At 42.1% G+C, this 17146-nt stretch overlaps 1 protein-coding gene across 2 annotated transcripts; it reads right to left on the reverse strand.

Annotated features, from left to right (window-relative positions):
* Positions 1-1985: 1985 nt before the first annotated feature.
* On the reverse strand, positions 1986-8030 carry LOC113063420 (galectin-8-like). 2 transcript variants are annotated; one of them, XM_026233798.1, is made up of 9 exons: positions 7872-8030; positions 7597-7685; positions 6695-6905; positions 6091-6219; positions 5844-5894; positions 5254-5280; positions 3700-3788; positions 3400-3577; positions 1986-3209 (listed from the first exon to the last, which is right to left on the reverse strand). In XM_026233798.1, exons 1-9 carry the CDS (start codon positions 7908-7910, stop codon positions 3060-3062), a joined length of 963 nt encoding a protein of 320 aa, XP_026089583.1. In that variant the 5' UTR covers positions 7911-8030; the 3' UTR covers positions 1986-3059. The 2 variants fall into 2 exon arrangements, with proteins under 2 accessions (XP_026089583.1, XP_026089584.1); XM_026233799.1 differs by lacking the exon at positions 5254-5280.
* Positions 8031-17146: the final 9116 nt, after the last annotated feature.

The raw sequence follows: 17146 nt of genomic DNA on the forward strand, positions 1-17146 counted from the left end.
AATTCTAATAAAGACAATTGTAAGATTGTAATCTCGCAATTCTAAAAAAAGTAAAATTGTTAGATTGTAATCTCGCAATTCTAATAAAGACAGAATTGTTAGATTGTAATCTCGCAATTCTAATAAAGACATACTTGTTAGATTGTAATCTCGCAATTCTAATAAAGACAATTGTTAGATTGTAATCTCGCAATTCTAAAAAAAGTAAAATTGTTAGATTGTAATCTCGCAATTCTAATAAAGACATACTTGTTAGATTGTAATCTCGCAATTCTAATAAAGACATACTTGTTAGATTGTAATCTCGCAATTCTAATAAAGACATACTTGTTAGATTGTAATCTCGCAATTCTAATAAAGACAATTGTTAGATTGTAATCTCGCAATTCTAAAAAAAGTAAAATTGTTAGATTGTAATCTCGCAATTCTAATAAAGACATACTTGTTAGATTGTAATCTCGCAATTCTAATAAAGAAAATTGTTAGATTGTAATCTCGCAATTCTAAAAAAAGTTAAATTGTGATATTGTAATCTCGCAATTCTAAAAAAGACAGAATTGTTAGATTGTAATCTCGCAATTAAAAAAAAAGTAAAATTGTGAGATTGTAATCTCGCAATTCTAAAAAAATCAGAATTGTTAGATTGTAATCTCGCAATTCTAATAAAGTCGGAATCATGAGATATGAACTCACAATTGTGAAAAAAGTTGTCACAAGTGCTATGATAAAAAGTCACAATTACCTAATATTTATTTGTATTCCGTTGCAGAGATAAGCTTCCAGAGTTTTTCAAAAGCAGTCTCTCTCAAAGCAGCTCTACAGAGCGCTACAGTGGCCACACTGTTTTTTCCTTCAAGTATTCTTCCCATTTATTTCTCTATAATGATTTCATAAAGTTCTCCAATAAAGAAATCAATGCCTTAAACTTAACCAACCAGCTATGATATGAATCATTACGAACTCGGATTTGAAGAAAACATATTTGAAATCTGGTTACAAACGTTTTCTGAGGACATGAACTGCTCATCCCATGAAGCATTGTGAATAATGTAACCAAATGAGAAATTAAGGTTAAATATAAAACAATATATTTGAACTATATTACAAAGTCTTGTGACTGTCATTCACAGTGCTGCATTGCAGTAGTCGATAGTTGCTGAGCTCTTTTGCAGTGATTTTTGTTTCCATAGTAACAGTCCTCTGACTGGTTTCTTTCTAGTAAAGATTATGGAGTAGGAGAATTCGGCTATTAAAAAGATCTTAATAAAAGACCTTGAAATCATAGACGCATGGCTTTTAAATGGCACATACCGCCTCTTCAAGTTCAAAAGCCTCTTAAAAGGTTTGTGTGCTGTTGGGGTTAAACTCAATCAATCTATGGAGAAAATAAATGGGATTTTTGCTATTGGAAGCTGACTGTTCTGATTTTTTTGAGTTTGGACAGTGTTCCCGTGTGGTCCTCAAGTATTTCCTGAGCTGGCGAGATGACAGAGAATCACTTCAGTGTTCGTCTGTTTGTACAGCCTGTGATTCACAAACTCATCTGTCCCCAAGTCTGACATGTTTGGTCATATGGTGATAAGAGATGGACAACTTTAATGCGACGTCACTGCCTTTATCTCTCTCTGGGGTTATGTCGACAATATTAGTGGTATTATCTATGATAATTATGCCTTGGTTCTATATTTGGTTACATATTGCATCAAATTTAAACCAGGTGCCAACACATTATGGTCATGTGATTATGTGCCAAAAAACGGTTTACTGGTTTTCAGCTACAAAAGTGGAATATTGTGGATGTTAATAAATTCACAACTTTTTTTAAATAAAAAAAGAACCCTTTGTGATTGCCTTTATTTACATGCCTCATTAAAATTCATAAATGTTTTGGTTATTCTAATTCAGGCAACTGATAGAAATGAATGGTTTCTGAGGCCCAATGTCAATGTAATGTATGAATGGTAATAACTCACAAAACACAACCGTAACTGCTAAACATTGTTTTTATAATATTGCTAATCTTTAATGCATTGATCAACAGATATCAGAAGAAAACAAAAATAATATACATTAATAAAAATCACAAATTACCAGATGATTCTTAAAACTGGTAGTAGCAAAAAGCAATGGTTGGCTGTTGGAATGTTGCATAGTTCTGCTAGAAACTATTAATAAAAAAGCGCTTATCTTTAGATCTAGAACCTAAGGGTGAAGATTATTGGTTTAATATTCATATAGGGTCATCATGTCATGTCAAATTAATTAGTGAAGGCCTTGCATTAGCAAATCATCTGCTTCTCTGATGTAAAAATGTACACCTCCTGCAGAAAGGGAATTGAAATGTTTTAAGAAACAACTTCAGTGATTAAACTTATGAGTGAAATGGTTTGTATGTTTATCATATATAACCCTGTTTCTGGCCTAACAGTGTGAAATTTAAAGCTACAATCTGTAATTTTCCAAATGCCTGGAATTAGCTTGAAATGATTCTGAAAACAAATTAGATCCTGCTAGACAGTGTATTTTTCCCCCATGCATCTGTTATGTCCAGGGTCCTCAACCTTTTTTTTTTGACCCATGTTTAGTTTTTGTGGAGTCGTCTCCACCTCCTTCAGGCTCAACTTGAGATCATCTCCAGATCTCCTCAACTACTGTTCAGCAAATGGGGTTCATTAATCATGGGCAGTTAACAACTTCCTGCCTGTGCAGTGGAACTCAAAACACACGTCACACTTACTTTAAATCACACCTTATCAAAATTATAATTAGAGCTGAAATTCAACACTTGAACAAGCAAACAAAACAAAGAAAAAAAGTTCAAATGTGCTATTTGTTTGACAATGTGGTTGAGGAGTACAATGTTCAGCCAGATTGGACCTGTCAGTGACAATGCCATAAAAACGCAAACACACCAGGCCTAGCATTTGAGTCCAAATTCAAATTATCACTTGAATAAGTTAGTTAAAATGGTTTGGATTTGCTTCAGTCGCAGGAGTCTGAGGTTGATTAAATATACTTGATCTGAGAAAATACGGGGATGGTCTTCAGGCTGGAGCTGCTCACCAAATCTTAACATCCAAAATCTCTAGATCTCCCACAATCTCGATCACATCCACACAACTGAGATCCTGCACACGATGCTTGTAGCTCAGCTGGTGGAGCCCGTTTACTGCCACTTTATAATCCTGAGCTTCACACAGGATGATCATCTGCCGTGGAAAAGCGTAAGGTCAGTGGTCACAGAGCAGATACCACTCAAAAAACACAGAAAAAAAAAAATAAAAAAATTTCAGTAACATGCCTTTAATGGAAATCAATGGGGACCAGAAACCAAAAGTAAATACAGTTAATTTAGATTTCAGCAAATGTTCTCATTTAGTGACAAACAAAGACTGTTACCTCAAAGTATTGACCGGGTGAGAAGGGAAAGCTGGGCAGGGAAGTCTCCTCAACCCCCCAACAACCAGACAGGAAAGAGTTTCGAATGAAGGAACCAGTTTTGAAACGAGGGTTTAAGTGTAAAGCAATGTCCTCCGAGTTACTGATGCGCAGGTTTACAGCGAAACTGTGGGGATAACTGAAGAAAATGAAGACATCAGTACATAACTGAACGAGAAATCGGTTAATAATGACAAAAAGCATGTATTATATATCTAGAATATTCCAGTGTTATTCCTGCTGGTGGTTTTCTTCTCTTACCTCTCTGGGGAACCAGTGATGTGCCCCTTCACCATAACAGAATCTCCTGGACTCAATCCTTTCACAAGTTTGCTCTTAAATGGAAGACTCTAGAGAGAAAAAAGAAACTCAACTGACAATGGTTTCAAATTCAGCACAGCCACCACAATAATTCCCAGCTTTTACTCTCACGCTATTTCTATGCAGCCACTTAAGGCTGGAATACATGATAGAATTTTTTAACATCTGATAAGATCAAAACCTGGGCACAACTTTCGAGACATCAGTGAAGTGTGGGCTAAAATTTTATATTTTCAGTTTAAGGGTTTGTTAAAAGTTCAAAAGGGAAAGTTTACCCAAAAATGAAAATTTGATGTTTATCTTTTTACTCCCAGGGCATCCAAGATGAAGGAGACTTGTTTTTTCTTCAGTAGAACACAAAAACAATTTTTAACACAAACTATTGCAGTCTGTCAGTCATATAAAATGACGGATGGAAATCACGGCTTTGTGAGTAAAAAAAAAAAAAAAAAAATTATATATATATATTTATTTATTACCTCTAATTTTCACTGCAATGTCTGAACTGTCTGTCCTGAGTGCATTCACGTCGTCTTCTTCAGCCTGCACTGGATGCTTCTTCTTCTATTTGCTTTACGGCAGATCGCAGTGCATTCATTTACCGCCACCAAATGGACCACTGACACTCTAATTGAGATTGTAGATAGAGTGTCAATGGTCCACTTGAGAGATTGCTGTACTTGTAGGATGCACCGATAAGTCTGCGATCTGCCATAAAGCAAGAAGAAGAAGACGCATCACATATCTGCTGTTGAGAATTCGCTCAGGACAGTTCTAACAGTTTGGACATTGCTGTGAAAATCAGAGGTAAAAAAAAAACTATAAATACTGTTTAGTTTCTTGCACAGACTGATCGTTTCGTGTCTTTACAAATCAATGTATCGTCACGAGCCGTGTATGTGTATGGTTTTATGACTCAATGAAGCCATGATTCCCATTCACTTCCATTATATGACTGACAGACTGCAACAGTTTGAGTTAAAAATCTTGATGAGATGACATGCATTTAATAAAGTTTGAAAAATGGGATTGCAAATATAAAAAAAAAAAAAAAAAACTATAACTTGCAAATTCACACACATTATATCTTTAATTTGGCCAGGATTGCAGGGTTCCTGTCTTGATATCTAAGAAGGCTTAGAGAAAATATTAAATAAGTTCAACGTTATTATAGATTGAAAGGGTTTTATAATTAAATACTTATGAAAGGTGGTGTACAATTTCAACCACGGTCTATACCTTCACGTTTCTAATCAGTAAGGTGCTTGCTGTAAAGGTCTGATTTAAGGGTTAAAATGGCCAAATAATGCCAATGTCCTGGTTTCAGTCCAGACTGTGAGGCACCCACTTCAACTTGATTTCATTTATTCTGAAATTGAATTTAAAGTATTATCTGCAGTTAAAAATACTGCAGGCACATTAAAACTGGTGTCGCATGTGAAAAAACGCACGTGTTTGCCCTTTATGGAAATGTTCAGCCTTACATGTACTCACCGTGTCACCCGACTCCGACAAGACTGACTATTGGATGAAAGAGGAGGGAATGTTTTAATTAATCAGCTTCAGCTAAACTATCTATTTTAATGCAATACAAAGATACAGTTCAATAATTCAATAATCAATTAAATAATAATTATATATATATATATATATATATATATATATATATATATATATATATATATATATATATATATATATATATATATATATACACATACACACACATACACACACATACACACACATACACACACACACACTTAATTTTGAATGGTACTGTAATTTTCATACATTCACAGAGACAGAGAGTTATAGACAAATAGACTACTGCTCAAAAAATAAATAAATGAGAATACTGTTGTACCTTTCCATTTATAAAAGACTCCAGAAAAAAGTATTTATATATATATATATATATATATATATATATATATATATATATATATATATATATATATATATATATATATATATATATATATATACACACACATTACACAAATCTCACTGTCCCCAAACCTTTGACCAATAGTGTGCATATTCTGTAAATAGAAAACAGTAACATCAGCATAGTCACTTACATAAGGCTGTGTTCTTTTGCTTGCAACTGCATGTGAGGGTGTTATGGAGCTCTAAAAAATATCAAATCAACATTTTGTTTTGTTTTTAGTTTGTATCACAAAATGCAATCCCAATCAGATCATAACAAACAGTAAATATCTCTGATATACTGTACCTGTCCTATATTGAAAGTATTTGTGCACGCAAATTCAAAATAGTTCTTAAAATGTTTTAAGCATTGAATGTTTTAATAGAGACGCATGTTACCTTGCTTATTGAACTGGGAATGAACCCAATAGCTTGAATCTGAACCTTCCCTGATATGGCCAGCGTGTCCACCTTCCTGAGCTCTAACCTGTGCCTGTACTCCAGCAGGTGAGAGCCATTTACTGCCACCTGGAGGACGCAACACAAAGCACATCCTCATTTAAACAATACCTATTTGTAGTCACTGGCATTTGAAGTGTGTAATTTTTGCTATATCTGCATCACAACACAGATCTGTAATAGTAATAATTACGATTTCCAAACACACACACACACAAAAAAGAATGTAAATGCAATATCTGCTTTTGCTTGCATGGACTGCAGCAGGGTCTCTACAGATAAACAAGTTCAAATTAATACTTTTTTAGGACATTTGAGGCAAGGCATGTTGCCTATTGTTTTCATCTACAAAGTTTACACTTTGGGGGCAGCTTGCTTACTGCACGTTAAGGAGAAAGTATTCTAACATCCAAAAATGACACAAATCTTCACCTCAAGATTATAAAACCAGTTAAAATAAAGTCACTAATGTTGAATAAGAGAAGAAGTTGACATCATATGACACCAGAGATGCCGAACTGACAGAACTCTAGTTGTTTCTAACCTTGAACACATCTCTCTGCACCAGGATGACGATCTCGAAGGCAGCGCCGTGTCTGAAGGGCATCAGGTAGTGGATTTCCTCTTTTCCCCAGCTCTCCTTCTGCAGTGTGTTACAGACGATGTAGGGAGAGCGCTTGAAGCGAGGGTTAAAATGAAAAGCCACGTCTGCCCGAGGCTTCATGCTGCTCCCGCAGGTCAGATCAACCTGGAATCTACAACACATTTTACTGTATATATATATTATATTATATTGTTTCTTACCACCTTGGAATTTTTTACCGTGCCTTCGTTATTTATTTCGGCAAATTTTAAAATAACTTGAACGCATAGATTGTATTGTTTGTGACATGACTGATCTAAACAAAGAATGGAATAAACAATCAAATTTTTTTTTTTGTATGTTTGAAAAAATAAATCAGCTCAGTATGAAAAGAGGTTTCCTTGAGCATTTCAGTGATTCTTTCTTATACCCACTTTAGATAAATATTAACTGTCTATATTTAAGATACATAAAATGTAAGCAATGATTCATGCAAAGAAGACATTAGTTACAGTTTATGTACAGCTGAAATATAACCGGAATGATTTCTCCTAACGTTACATCCCATGATCACGCCCATGCTCTCTTCTTTAAACCAACAGAGCTGCCTTGAGCTAAATAAGGACACTTTTGTATTTTAAAGTAAAAGTGAACTGTCTGTGAACTCTTCTGGAGTTTCTATAACCAGCGTCCCTGTTTACCTCCGTAAATCTGCTTTGACTCAATCAGCACTGAATAAAGCTCTGTGACTTGACCTCATGTTACTGTACTGCCTCCTGTTGTGTCTAGGCACTGTCTAGGGACCTCTGTCTAGGGACCGCAGTGACATTTAACACGAATCCTTCCAACACGAGGCCGCTCACCTGTCACAATCCCCGGGTACACTGCCCTGGATGAGCACCATCTCTCCGGGCTCCAGTCCGCCCAGGATGGTACCAGCATAAGGTATCGTCTAGAGGCAGAAATTGAAATAATTAGACACACTGACTCAGTCTGACCTAACGTTACCTTATAAGTCTACAAGATGAAACCATACACGCTTTCATCACTGCAAAACAGGCAAAGCATTAACAGATAAACAAACTAGAAGCATCGAAACATAAGCAAAAACAAAAAGTCTAAGTAAGGTAAATCTTACTGGATTCATTATTGTTTGTTTCGGGTTTGCAACAGACATATTGGCGATGCTGTTCAGAAAGCCTCTTTATATGCTGTTACTGCGAGTTAATCACCATCCAAGGAAGAAAATAATAACGCTTTCTGTACTTTCACTTCCTCTTGTGAGAATGACGCACTCAGTATCCAATGAATGCGCTACATGAGCGCGACGCGTTCAGTGGCCAATCAGTTTTTATATGAGCGCGACGCGTTTGAGAGTGACGCGTTTATTGACCTATCAATTGCGATATGAGCACGATGCGTTCAGTCCGGGCAAAGTTTCATTTCTCTGTGGGCGGGCTCAACGTGAGACAAGGGCCACTCAGAGTGCAATATATTTAACGTTACTGACCAATCACGGCGCTGTTTGTATAGTGACGTTCTGTGACGTTTTTCATTCGAAGGGGCCCGGGGGGCACTAAATTCTTTACCAGGAATGAGAGAAATAATGTGAATAATACTAATACGAATTAAATAATTTCTTTGTTCTTAAAATAAATATTTTCACTTTTTACCCCCTGCATGAATGTATAAAGAACAATGATAAGAGAGGATGCGTTTCTCTTGACCTTAAATCGGAGCACATGACAAGAAAGTATATGCAAATACAAAATATCCTCATGACTAACTTCATCAGCAGTTCATACACACTCCAATCCAAACATGCGAACGCACAATCTGCTGTTCATAATCTTCTGCATTCTCTTATATTATAGATGATCGGATAGGATTAGGCAGAGAAATTTGATGGAATATATGGATTATGTTTTACTATTACTATTAATTTTACTATCGTGCATGCTCTCAAGAGTTGTGTCGGTGGTTGTGGATGACTGCATGTTGATGTTGTTCACAGGCCACGTCAAGACCTTGTGATCTAAGAAGAACCATATCGGAGTCAGATATTGGATTTCTTGTTCAAGGTATTCTCATGCGGTTAAGATGTGTGCCACTTACTGATGGACAAGTGCAGTATGGAGTACCCCAAGGCTCAGTACTAGAGCCGTTACTCTTCACGGTTTACATGTTACCCTTGGGAGATCTCATCAGGAAACATGGTGTTAGCTTTCACTGTTATGCTGATGATACTCAGCTCTATATTCTTTTGCGGCCTGGCGAAGCATACCAATTACAAAAACTATCGACTTTTATAAGTGTTAATTATAGGACCTATAAACTCTGCATGTAATAACCTAGAACGCTGTCTAAGACTTGATGGCTGCTCTGTCAATTCTTCATCATCAGTTAGGAACCTATGTGTGCTATTTGATGCCAATCTTTCCTTAGAAAGTCACGTTTCTAGCATTTGTAAAACTGCATTTTTCCATCTCAAAAATATATCTAAATTACGGCCTATGCTCTCAATGTCAAATGCAGAAATGTTAATTCATGCATTTATGAACTCAAGGTTAGATTATTGTAATGCTTTATTGGGTGGTTGTTCTGCACGCTTAGTAAACAAACTACAGCTAGTCCAAAATGCAGCAGCAAGAGTTCTTACTAGAACCAGGAAGTATGACCACATTAGCCTGCTCCTGTCATCGCTGCACTGGCTCCCTATCAAACATCGTATAGATTTTAAAATATTGCTTATTACTTGTAAAGCCCTGAATGGTTTAGCACCTCAGTATTTGAATGAGCTCCTTTTACATTATAATCCTTTACATCCTCTACATTCTCAAAACTCAGGCAATTTGATAATACCTAGAATATCAAAATCAACTGTGGGCGGCAGGTCCTTTTCCTATTTGGCGCCTAAACTCTGGAATAACCTACCTAACATTGTTCGGGAAGCAGACACACTCTTGCAGTTAAAATCAAGATTAAAGACCCATTTCTTTAACCTGGCTTACACATAACACACTAATGTGCTTCTAATATCCAAATCCGTTAATGGATTTTGAGGCTGCATTTATTAGGTAAACCGGAACCGGGAACACTTTCATAACACCATATGTGCTTGCTACATCATTAGAAGAATGGCATCTACGCTAATATTAGTCTGTTCCTCTCTTATTCCGCAAGAATAGCCACCAGATTCCGTCTGTATCCAGATCAGAGGGTCACTGCAGTCACCCGGATCCAGTACGTATCCAGACCAGATGGTGGATAAGCACCTAGAAAGGACCTCTACTGCCCTGAAAGACAGCGGAGACCAGGACAACTAGAGCCCAGATACAGATCCCCTGTAAAGACCTTGTCTCAGAGGAGCACCAGGACAAGACCACAGGAAACAGATGATTCTTCTGCACAATCTGACTTTGCTGCAACCTGGAATTGAACTACTGGTTTCGTCTGGTCAGAGGAGAACTGGCCCCCCAACTGAGCCTGGTTTCTCCAAAGGTTTTTTCTCCATTCTGTCACCGATGGAGTTTCGGTTCCTTGCCGCCGTCGCCTCTGGCTTGCTTAGTTGCTTACTTCATCTACAGCGATATCGTTGACTTGATTGCAAATAAATGCACAGACACTATTTAACTGAACAGAGATGATATCACTGAATTCAATGATGAACTGCCTTTAACTTGCATTATTGACACACTGTTTTCTTAATTAATGTTGTTCAGTTGCTTTGACGCAATAATTTTTGTTTAAAGCGCTATATAAATAAAGGTAACTTGACTTGACAAGCACTGAATAACTGGGTGTGTTGTTATGTTGCCGGTTTGGTTTTATTTAGCCCAACTTTGGAGCTTCATTGCACATTTAGAAGTAGAAATAGGAGGCGATGCTCAAACCACACAGGTAATATAAAGTGCCTATGTTTGTCTGTCTTAATATTCTCTGTCTGTCTTGTCCACATCTATTCATTTAATTAATAATACATAAAAATGCAATTCATACATGGCATCAATACACTAAGTTACCCCTTCTATGATGAGCATGTTTTTGAATTAAAGGGATTGTTCGCCCAAAAATCTAAATGATGTCATTAATAACTTACCCTAATGTCGTTCCAAACCCGTAAAACCTCCGTTCATCTTCGGAACACAGTTTAAAATATTTTAGATTTAGTCCGAGAGCTGTCAGTTCCTCTACTGAAACTGTGTGTACGGTATACTGTCCATGTCCAGAAAGTTAAGAAAAACATCATCAAAGTAGTCCATGTGACATCAGAGGGTCCGTTAGAATTTTTTGAAGCATTGAAAATACATTTTGGTCCAAAAATAACAAAAACTACGACTTTATTCAGCATGGTCTTCTCTTCCGGGTCTGTTGTCAGTGCGTTCACTGAATAAATACATATAAACAATAAAGTCATAGTTTTTGCTATTTTTGGACCAAAATTTATTTTCGATGCTTCAAAAAAAAAAAATTCTAACTGACCCTCTGATGTTGTCACAGCCACACCTTCTACACTCCCGGAATCGGACACTTACGCCACACCCACTCGTCCCCAATCACCCGAATTCTGAACTCCTGTGCATCATCACCAGAACCACATATAAAGCCATCAGTCACCATCACTCATCGTCTGGTCTTGCACCGATCTCCTCACTTGCCTGAACGCCATTATTAAACCTACCTGAACTCTTGAACCCTCTTCATCCTCGTCAGTCTTCCTGTCCCCATCGTCTTCATCTGAGCACCATCTGGATCACCGTTCACCATAAGGGAAGTTGTGTTGTCACCGTTCTATCCACGTGTCAAGATTCACCTGTGTCTGAAACCTCTGATTCACATTAAACTACCTAATCACTGAATCCTCTGTGTCCTCTGTGTCTAACAGAAGACCAGACCGCATGCAGAGCTCTTCGGACACGGGCGAGGACCGCACCGCGGATCCCTTCACGCAACTGGTTCACGCTGTACGGTCCTCACTGATGCAACAAACTCCTCCTTCTTCACCGGCTGTCAACAACTCAAGCACCGCTACAACTCCGGTCACTTCTTCAGTTGCCCCTGCGAGTCCCATGGCCAAACCAGCGACATACAGCGGCACGGCGGAGGATTGCAGCGGGTTCCTGCTACAGTGTTCCCTCTATATGGAATCCAACTCTCATTTATTCACCTCCGAACGCAGTCGAGTAGCCTTCATCATCAACCTACTCTCAGGTAAGGCCCTCCAATGGGCTGAATCTCTCTGGGACTCGAACTCACCTGCCCTTGGATCCGTCACCAACTTCTGTTCCCAGTTAAAATCCGTCTTTGGCCATCAAACTTCTGCATTGTCTGTCCATGACCAATTATTTACCATTCACCAACAGAGAGATGAATCTGTGAGTGATTATGCCATACGCTTCCGTACTCTCGCTTACATAAGCGGCTGGAATGAAACTGCCTTAATTACAGCATATTGCCACGGATTGAATGACAAGATACAAAGTTTGATAGTTGTGTACGAAGACTCACTAGGACTAGAGAATCTCATTCAGAAATCCATTCGAGTTGCCCAGAGACTCACTGCCTGTCATCCGCTCACTCCCGCTGTACTTCCTCCGCCCGCTATACCATCTGTCGCTCCTCCAGCACCTGAACCCATGCAAGTGGACTCTCACCATCTGTCCGCATCGGAACGTCAGCGGAGGATCAACGCCGGGCTATGTCTCTATTGTGGGGGAGATGGACACCTCTTACCATCCTGTCCCGTTCGACCTCCACGCCCAGCGGTGAGTACCATCCATATACCTCCTCAAACTGCTCATCTAACTAAGACCTGGGTTAATCTAAGACACCTTTGCTCTTCTGTTTCAGTACAAGCCCTCATCGACTCCGGTTCGGCGGGGAACTTCATCAACCGGCAAACCTTAACTCGTCTCAACGCCAAACATCACCGAAGCCCGGTCGAACTCAAAGTTACCACCATACAGGGAAAGCCGCTGGGCAAGGGTCGTGTCCACTATTTCTCCCCCACAATCATCCTCCGCATGGGACTCCTGCACGAAGAAGACATCACGTTCATGGTGCTGGAGGAATCCACCGCAGACATCATCCTGGGGCGCCCCTGGCTTAACCTCCACCAACCTCACATCCATTGGCCCACTGGCGAGATCCTGAAATGGGGAATGTCCTGCCATCATACCTGCATCACTCCTCCAGCTAAAATCCCCAAGGTCAGTCCTCCCTTAAGGAAGTCTTCCCTACCGGTCCAGTCCACATCAGTGGAGAGCCCCGACACGAAGATGGATCATATCATCCCTCCTGAATATCGGGCGTTCCAGGATGTGTTCAGTAAGCGGTTGGCAACGAAGCTACCACCTCATAGGCCATGGGACTGCGCCATTGACCTCCTGCCTGGAGCAACCCTTCCTAAAGGACGAATCTATCCCCTGTCCATCCCGGAGCAGAAGGCCATGGAGGAGTATATACAGGAAGCCCTCGCTCAGGAGTTCATCCGACCATCTACTTCCCCTGCCGCTTCCAGCTTCTTCTTCGTGGCCAAGAAGGACGGAGGCTTGAGGCAGTGCATCGATTATCGCCACATCAATTCACAAACCGTCAAATTCAGTTATCCTCTTCCCCTGGTCCCAGCAGTGTTGGAACAACTACGCGGAGCCAGGATCTTCACGAAACTGGACTTGAGGAGCGCCTACAACCTAATCCGCATCCGGAAGGGGGACGAATGGAAGACCGCTTTCATCACTCCTTCCTGGCACTATGAATACCGGGTCATGCCGTATGGGTTATCCAACAGTCCATCCGTCTTCCAAAACTACATGAATGAAGTCTTCAGAGATTACCTTAACAAGTTCGTCATTGTCTACATCGACGACATCCTCATCTACTCCACATCCAAGCAAGAACATATCCATCATGTCACCCTCGTACTCCGAAAACTCCGGGAACACCACCTTTACCTCAAATCCGAAAAATGTGAGTTCCATACGCCCTCAGTCCAGTTCCTAGGTTACATCATCGACCCATGTGGCGTGAAGATGGACCAGGGGAAGGTGGACGCCATCACACACTGGCCTCAACCCGGCTCCATAAAAGAACTTCAACGCTTGGCTTTGCCAACTTTTATCGAAGATTCATCAAGGACTACAGTTTACTCAGCTCCCCTCTAACTTCTCTCCTCCGGAACCGGCCCAAGTCTCTGTCCTGGAACCCCGAGGCCACTGAAGCTTTCCACCTGCTCAAACAAGCCTTCAAGACCGCTCCAATCCTCGTCCACCCTGATCCCGGCCACCAGTTCATCGTGGAAGTGGACGCCTCATCCACCGGGGTCGGAGCATTCCTCTCCCAGCGGCAGGGGAATCCACCACGACTCCATCCATGTGCCTTCTTCTCGAAGAAGCTATCCCCGGCGGAGCAAAATTATGACATCGGTAACCGTGAACTACTGGCCATTAAGCTGGCTCTGGAAGAATGGCATAACTGGCTGGAGGGAGCCCAGTTCCCTTTAGAGGTGGTACCTGGAATACCTCCGTGAAGCCAAAAGACTGAATCATCGCCAAGCTAGATGGGCCTTGTTCTTCACGAGATTCAACTTCAAGGTCACCTATCGCCCTGGCTCCCAGAACAATAGAGCCAACGCCCTCTCCCGTCTTCATCAAGCAGATCCCGAACCCGAATCTCCAGAACCAATCCTCCCTCCAGCCATGATAGTTAGTCCTATCCAGTGGAGTATTGATCATCTGATTGCACAGGAAAACCTTCAACACCCTGCTCCGCCGGGAGGTCCAGAAGGGAAACTCTTCGTCCCCCCTCAACATCGGATTACCCACCTGGACTTAGCTCACACCTCTCCGGGCTCTGGACATCCAGGCAGGAGGCGGACCCTCTCGCTCCTACAACAGCGTTACTGGTGGCAATCGATGGCTCTGGATACGGTCCACTACCTCAAAGGATGCTCCGTCTGCGCCATAGCAGACACCCCTAGAAGACTCCCGGAAGGTAAACTGGTGCCTCTGCCCATTCCTGAACGTCCATGGACCCATATCGGCATTGATTTCATGACTGACCTCCCTCTCTCTCAAAGCTACACCTGTGTACTGGTAGTGGTCGACAGGTTTTCAAAATCATGTAAACTCATCCCTCTCAAAGGACTCCCCACTGCGTTCGAAGCAGCAGAGGCACTATTCCACAACGTCTTCCATCACTTTGGCATCCCAGAAGATATCGTCTCCGACAGAGGGCCCCAATTCATCTCTAGAGTCTGGTCAGCTGTCTTCTGTCTTCTAGGGGTGTCCGTCAGTCTCTCCTCAGGGTACCATCCTCAGACCAACGGCCAGACGGAGCGTAAGATTCAGGAGCTGGGGAGGTTCCTGAGGATTTACTGCCACCGTAACCAGGACTGTTGGAGCCAGTACCTACCCTGGGCCGAATACGCTCAGAACTCCCTCCAGCAATCTACCACCGGGCTCACCGCCTTCCAATGTGTCCTTGGATACCAACCTCCGCTCTTCCCATGGTCAGGTGAGCCCTCGCAGGTCCCAGCGGTAGATCACTGGTTCCGACAGAGCGAGAGGGTCTGGGACTCGGCTCACGTGCATCTCCAGAGGGCAGTGCGGAGGCATAAGGAGCAAGCGGACGCTCGTCGAGGACCCACGACGCAATACCAACCTGGACAACAAGTCTGGCTCTCGACGAGGGACATCCGCCTCCGACTGCCCTGCCGTAAGCTGAGTCCCCGATACATCGGACCATTCACTATTGAACGGCAACTGAACGAAGTGACCTATAGACTCCAACTCCCTGCACAGTACCGTATCTCACCTTCATTCCATGTCTCACTCCTCAAACCCTTCACTGAACCTTTGTCTCCTCCATCCACAGAACCTGGTGATGATGCCGTACCTCCTCCTCCGGCCATCGAAGACGACAACGACATCTTCTGGGTGAGAGCTATCCTCGACTCTCGACGACGGGGTCCTCAACTGGAGTACCTTGTGGACTGGGAAAACTACGGCCCGGAGGAGCGTTGCTGGGTTAATCGTAAAGACATCCTGGACCCCAGCCTTCTCACGGACTTTCATCAAGACCATCCAGACCGCCCTGCTCCCCGTGGCCGAGGTAGACCCCGTCGTCGCACAAGATCCCAGCCGTCAGGAGCCGCCCGTGGAGGAGGGGGTACTGTCACAGCCACACCTTCTACACTCCCGGAATCGGACACTTACGCCACACCCACTCGTCCCCAATCACCCGAATTCTGAACTCCTGTGCATCATCACCAGAACCACATATAAAGCCATCAGTCACCATCACTCATCGTCTGGTCTTGCACCGATCTCCTCACTTGCCTGAACGCCATTATTAAACCTACCTGAACTCTTGAACCCTCTTCATCCTCGTCAGTCTTCCTGTCCCCATCGTCTTCATCTGAGCACCATCTGGATCACCGTTCACCATAAGGGAAGTTGTGTTGTCAACGTTCTATCCACGTGTCAAGATTCACCTGTGTCTGAAACCTCTGATTCACATTAAACTACCTAATCACTGAATCCTCTGTGTCCTCGTCTGTGTCTGACAGATGTCACATGGACTACTTTGATGATTTTTTTCTTACCTTTCTGGACATGGACAGTATACCGTACACACAGTTTGAATGGAGGGACTGAGAGCTCTCTAAAATGTAAAATATCTTAGGGTGTACTCACACTAGGCTCGGTTGGCATGAACCGTGCCCGAATACGATTGTCCCCCCTCCCCCTCTGGCCTGCACTCACACATAGGGTTTCAGCATTCTTGCCGGAGCACGCTAATGTCATTATGGTGCGACGGTTTCGGGATAAACAGGAAGAGCGGCTCTCTCTGAACACAGTGGAGTCCATCACTCTGTTTTCTTTGTGGATAATTTTGTGTCATTTGGTCCACAGCCCTCTCACAGCCTGTTGTTAAACAGATGTGTCGCCTTAGTGGCGCGGAAATTTTCACGTAATCGTGCTGCTCGTATGAGGATGTTTGCAAGGTACCAGCTGAAGTGCAGCAAGGACTTTGCAGTTTTTAGTTGTTAGTTTTTATGCGTTTTGCACCTCTGCCGTAGACCAAAGCGACCCTTTCCCTGCCATGTTGGTTTTGGAGCGTCGCAAAACCGTGACGCAACGCATCTTTTCCGTGCTTCAGCACGGTTAGCGCTCTCACTGCATGCGAACCGCACCCGAGTCCAACTGAACCGTGCCCTGGCCCACCTCTTCCAAGCGGGCCAGGGCCAGCTAATCGAGCCGCGCCCGGGCACGGTTTGGAGCACACACACTAGTCAAACGAACCGCGCTTTGGTGGTCAAACGCACTCGGGCACGGTTCAAACTGGCTAATGTGAGTACACCCTTAAACTGTGTTCCGAAGATAAACGGAGGACTTACTGGTTTGGTACGAC

Source organism: Carassius auratus, chromosome 45, assembly GCF_003368295.1.
Source record: "Carassius auratus strain Wakin chromosome 45, ASM336829v1, whole genome shotgun sequence".
Taxonomy (NCBI): Eukaryota; Metazoa; Chordata; class Actinopteri; order Cypriniformes; family Cyprinidae; genus Carassius; species Carassius auratus.